Here is a 6,000-nt window from a genome sequence, read left to right as displayed (position 1 = left end):
ATAGCTACTTTAATTTTCTGTTGAACCTAACTTATGGATTTTGTTAATGGGAGAAGTGTTAGTTGCAATGCTAATTTAATACAAGACAATTGCTTGCTTTTTTTTTTATTATTATTTGCTAATCAATTCTAGCCAAGCCCTTCTTTTGAAGTTAATTTCTGACTTTTGAAAATTAACACAGATAGGCCCCCCTTGAGTGAGATGCTTTCTTGTCTTTCCCACTTTGAAGAGCTGCATATTACAAGAATTTCTTGCATGCTTCATAGTTCTTTGACACTTTGATGAACAAAAATCAAACGAATCGTTTAGTTAGATTGTAGTTGGTGTTTTTTTAAATAAATAAATAAATAAATAAATAAATAAATAAAATGAAAATAAAAAAAACTTGTGAGTTCATTCTGTTGTGACAAAACAAAAGGATTTACTTTGACGCCCTTTACACGTTTAGAATTTAAAAAGGAAGTCAGAGCTACTGTACACCTTATCTGGATCAGAGCTGGTACAGATCGCTCTTCATGGTGGAAGAGTGATCTTCCATCATATTCCTGGCTATCCGGGAGATGACGCTGTTGCCGTGCCGCCGTCAAGGCGCGCGCGCAGCGGCAGGCATCCAGAGCAGCGCGCATCCAGTTAGTTGAAGCAGTCTGCGCTGTAGTGGCCAGGCATATGCTCGAGGAGATGAGCAGAAGACGGACGATGGTGCTCTTGCCTGTTTCCGCCAGCCTGGATGAGGTTTTAGGTTATCTGTAATCGTGCGCTGCTGTGCGTCGCCCCCTCTCACCTCCGGAGGATGTTCGGCGACAGAGAGGGCACTGTGTGGGACCGGGTCGGACGGCCACACCGGGACTACATGTGCTACCTTGGACCTCCGACCACTCTTTTGCCTATGTAAGACATCTTAACTTTAAAAAAAAAAAAAAAAGAAAAAACGCTCTGGGGGAAGCGGGAGAACCTGTTGCGCTTTTGATTTCACCTGTGCGCATGGAAAGTTGACTTTACGCGTTGAGCTGCTTTATAGCTGAATTTTGCACTTATGCGTGATGGGTGTTTTAAATGCAAATAAGTAGTTAAACTTACGTGGTACTTGCATTTGAATAGATTTCCAGACTGGGTCTGTAAAAGCGGTTTTACTGTCACATGACAATGGTTTTATAACAGCTCAGGGGCTGACAGATCAACGCGAGCCTCATTGTTGGGTTGTTGCCTTTTCCTTTTATTCCACCTGGTGCTTATTTGCTACCAAGTAGGCTACTTATCTTCTCTGCATGTAGACCTAACTCTGGATAAGCTCACGCCTATAGTGCGCGCAGTTTTTGTGGTCCAGTGCCCACTGGACGCCCTGAGATGTCACTGGAGTTGCTTCTCCATCTCTGCAAATCACTCATGATCGATTCATTAGCTACACACTCAGATAAGCCTATAATAAGAGACGCACTGCGCGTAGTATACAATTGCAGGACCAGTCACTTTGGTTTAGTGTCATTCACTCACTGCTGCTGTGCGGACCACTGAGAGATGATGATGATGATCGTGACTTCTCTACGGTACAAGGGAGGCGCTACGGGGGCCCTCGACGCCCAGATCTGTGGGACACGCAACACCAGCCTCCCTGGTTTAGCCTCCTATTTCACCAGGTCAAATTTTATCTGCTCCCCTTCCCTTTACCAAGCGGCCTCGCTCGGTCTGATAACATTGTCAGCCCCCTTTTGTTTTCTCTTCCCAGCGGGATGCGCAAGTCCCCCGACGTGAGCCCCAGAAGGCTTTCGGACATCAGCCCTCAGCTCAGACAGCTCAAGTACCTGGTGGTGGACGAGGCCATCAAGGAGGACCTCAAGTCCTCGCGCTCAGTGGAGGACATCAACAGCGCGTCCATAGAGGAGCGGATATTGCGGATCACCGGCTACTATGGATACCAGCCGTGGAGTACGAGCTACAAGAGTAAGTCTGCAAACTTGGATGTCTTTATCGGTTTGATCTCTTGATGACAAGTTGATGTGAAGTTTTAATACGAATACAGGCATACACTAAAAAAAAAGCCTCATGCACAATTGACAGCTTTCCTCATGTATTTAACCAGAATACTTTAAATAAAGACATTTTGAAAGCTATTCAAGATTACCATTCAAATTATTACAATTTTAATCAAACAAATACGTTTAATTCTGGGTAAGTTCAGTTCATTTTAACTGAGTAGTGCCCTATTATGCATGGATCTGCAAGTTTCACATTGCGTGCTTTCCAAAGATGGTGGAAACCAGCCTTCAGTTTGGGCCCTCTGATTTTCAAAACCTCTTTCTTCTTTGTTGATTTGTTTATAGAGCAAATATAGTTCTCAGTGTAATATTATGTCTTCAGCACTGAATAAATTTACCGTTCCTTCTGAATCAATACTGAAGAGGATTTAATTCCAGTCATGATCTCGTTCAGTTGCTAAATCCTCAGAGTTGTTTTTTTTCTTTCTTTTTTTGCTTGTTTGTTTTTTTGTTGTTGTTGTTGTTGTTGTTGCTGCTGCTGCAGAAAAATTGAGCTGAGTCTTTGCTTCAGTGGATCCCAAGCTTGGATTAAATTGGTGGGAATGCTGCTCCAACCAACGGATTCTTTGAAGAAAGTTTGCTGTCAAAGCACCTTTTAGTTTTCATTCCTCATGCACCTCGTCCACATTGCAAACAAAGGTTGCTCGTGTGAGGAGTATTGGATCTGACGCACACTAGGTTCATCTGGCATTGTAATGTTGCTGTCATTGTCTTATGACAATAAGCAGAATCAATGATCAGCCTTTTTGTGTTTGCTATTCTTCTGCTGCTGTCGGTTAACCGGTGGCAAATCTGCTCAATTTTATGGGAATGCAATATTTAACAGATGCAGCATCTTCAGAAATCATATGACTGTACACAACACCATCTGAGCCCTGCAGAGTGAGACGGCAACTGTTTCTTATTTGAGTTGTGTGTTTATTTTGTAGAACTGGCTTAATGTGGTGTAATGAAAGAAAGTGAAAAGAAAATGCACACATCGTTGTTCAAAAATAAGATAAGAAGCCTAAAATTTGATGAATAGTGCATGCTTTTTGTTTTTTGTTTTTTTTTGACAACTTTCTCGTACTAGATCCTGATGGTTGTAATTTTTCTAGTCATAGAATGCAGAATACAACTCCTGACTACGTTTCTTTGCAATGTAGTAGATTTTAAAGTTGCTTTGTTCAAGAAACAACTTTAGAAAGAGCAGATGTGAGCAAAGGTAAAGGAAATCCTGAAAGTTCCTAAAGAGGGAGAGATTGATCTTTAAAATAGTTCCTCTGGTTGATAACATGCAATCCTTTTAAAAGAGACACCTATATGAGCTATGTTGTACTTAGACTTGTTCACTTAATGCATCAGGAAAAATAATCTTGCATACATATGCAGAAAAAGGCCAAAATTTAATCTAACTAATTTTAACAAGAGTATGCCATGCTAGATTAGAAGAACAGTGATTATTCATTCGTTATGGTTAAATTAATGTCAATATGAACATCGTGAACAATAAAATCAAGTTCAGAGACAATATTCCATACGCTCAAACTACAAATGGTCATCACGGCTTCTTTCAACTCAATGAAATGCATTTTGGACTTTTGTTGTCTGTTTGTTGCCCTGAAGGACACCGTAGATAAGCTGCAGATTTTTAATAGTTTTTTTTTTTTTTCACATGAATATGTATTTTTATACTTATTCTAAATCTTCAATTCTGAAAGTGCACTTGGTGAACCAAAATAAATAATTTTGAAGAATCCTGATGTATTTCTGGAACACTCCAGTCTTCAGGTCCCATCTCAGCACAAAAGCTGCTGTTCCATCCAAATTGTCCCTCAAAATGGAAGCTTGTTAGCTCCAGTTTAATGTGTCATATGTTCTGGTGGTTCCTCCCACTGGATTCAAGGAAACTTCTGAAGAACTTGTGAACTCCTGCAGGCAAAACCTCCTGCTCATTGTCATTTTTCCCTTTGAGGTTTAACCTTAAGAACTAACTCACTCAGGAGCTGGCAGGTTCTAGGGTAGAAGTCATCAGAAGATCCCGAGCAACCAATCAGAAGCATAATATGGATGGGTTAGGTCACATGACACTCAGCCAAGATAAAAGGATTTTCTTCTATTTTTGTGCACTTTTTTAACACAACAATGAAACCAATAATGCCAAATACTGTTGTCATACATCAAACACCATTTCCAGAAGTTGTTTCCACATAAGATTTAAAAAATATATCATTATATTTAATAAAAAGATGACTTCTGATTCAGAGTTAAACATAATTATCTTTATTTAAAGTTATCTAAAGCCTTTCTGAATTTCTACATCAGCAAAGTAAGAAGATTTTTCTCTTTTCTGAGATTTAGACAACACTACTGAGGTGATAAAAATATTAATATGTTATAGATTTAGAGACAGCATCAGTGTCACCAACAAGTACGTTAAATATAAATCAGGTCCATCAGGGACAGATTAAAGGGCCTTCAAAGAATGCAATTAAAGTAAATGAAAGATCATATCTAGTGTATCCTGTGCAGTGGACAAATCATTTCTTACCATAAATCTAACCTATTCATTTGCACCACTTAATGGCAAAATAATAACTATGAAATATTGAAGAAAAATCATAGTGCAATAAGGACAAGGCTCAAGTAACTTCATGTGCTGGGAATTTACAAATGTCATTATGAGCAATGTTTTCAAATCAATAAGGCAGCTTGTTATTTTTGAGCATTCGTTTTACCAACTCGGGTGATCGATTTTGCATGATTTGCTTTCAGACATAATTGTCGAAACTAGTCATTAGAGCACTTGAGCTGCCATTAAAAGGAGTGAGAGGTATGACACTTTTTTTATTATTCCGCTGGATGTCCAAAACCATTGTAGATCCAGTGGGAGTGTTAATCTAAACTGTATCTAGGTATTTTTAAAATATTGCAAATTTTAAAACGCACACAAAATGTCGGAAATACTTACATTTGCACATGGTTGCGTGTAGCTCTATTCATACCATTTCCAAAGTTATTTCCAGCAAATTTGCCCCATTGTCTAAAATGAATGCATTTAGACATTTAGATGAAGTTGTGATTTGTGGAGACAGAATCTGCACACACTTCAGACAGATTTCATTGTCGAAGAAACCAGTTCTCCTTAGCAGTCAAACACACAGCACTACTACCGGGACTCGCTGAAGACAACAAAAGCAGCATTTAACGCTAAGGAGTGGAGGACTCGATGCTGAAGGCAGCCAATTTCAGAAGAGGCTGCAGGCAGAGTGCTTCTCAGCAGAGCGCAAACAGAACCCTGTTTGTTTCATTTAGCACCAACCTTTCCAGATTGGCACTTGTGCTCTTTTGCACAGCAGTAAGCTGGGTGAAAGCGGGAGCTGCTGGTCAGCCATGACTCAGGCTGCAGATGAGAGGTGGCTTTGCCTTTTGTTTTGACTTAACAGATCATCTCAGTGTCCTAAGAGGGAGGCTTCAGGGTTCACACACACGCACGGACACATGCCGTGTACTGTAACAGACATTTGAGCTTAACAAAGTGTGAAAAAAAACAACTTGGCTTTTCATTGAGTCAGTGAGTCACGTTCCCCCTGAGCCCAGTACATGCAAACTCAAAGCAGCATTGAAGTAGTGTTTTGCTTTTGATGTGGCAGACATTAGTGATTTATGCTGCTGCTCTGTCCGTTTTATCCCGTGGTGCCACTGCCCTGCATTTAAGCTGGGTTAGGTTTTTGTGGACAAGGCTATGTGATAGCTACAATAATGTACCCACTATGTCTACCGTTTGAATGCAAGATTAATGTGAGAGCTCTCTCCTTTCAAACAGTACAGCCAAAACGTTAGCAGCCATTTCCCTTTTGGAAGATGAAAGTGTTGCTACATCTTTCTGAGAGATTTTTTTTTTTTTTTTTTTTTTTTTTTTTTTTTTTAAAAAAAAGAGAGCTCGGTCTCAGAGTCAGAGAAAATGAAGGCTTAACAAAGAGAAGAT

General features: G+C 39.8%; 1 protein-coding gene across 3 annotated transcripts in view; it reads left to right on the top strand.

Moving 5' to 3' along the window:
- The first annotated feature begins 617 nt into the window (after positions 1–617).
- The window catches only part of slc35f3b (solute carrier family 35 member F3b), a 47,776-nt gene continuing 42,393 nt past the window's right edge, over positions 618–6,000 (top strand). The window contains exons 1-3 of one of the 3 annotated variants that reach the window (XM_015039604.1): positions 809–888; positions 1,552–1,634; positions 1,724–1,938. In XM_015039604.1, coding sequence (XP_014895090.1) covers positions 1,728–1,938 — 211 coding nt within the window. In that variant the 5' untranslated portion in view covers positions 809–888; positions 1,552–1,634; positions 1,724–1,727. Of the gene's footprint in view, positions 889–921; positions 1,635–1,723; positions 1,939–6,000 lie in introns of those variants that run through there. The other 2 variants (XM_015039602.1, XM_015039601.1) reach the window with 2 other exon arrangements.

The sequence above is a fragment of the Poecilia latipinna genome, unplaced genomic scaffold, assembly GCF_001443285.1.
Source record: "Poecilia latipinna isolate Pla-1442-1.1 unplaced genomic scaffold, P_latipinna-1.0 Scaffold477, whole genome shotgun sequence".
Classification (NCBI taxonomy): Eukaryota; Metazoa; Chordata; class Actinopteri; order Cyprinodontiformes; family Poeciliidae; genus Poecilia; species Poecilia latipinna.
The sequence above is the reverse complement of the archived record's forward strand: the minus strand, read 5'-3'. Positions and strand labels throughout refer to the sequence as shown.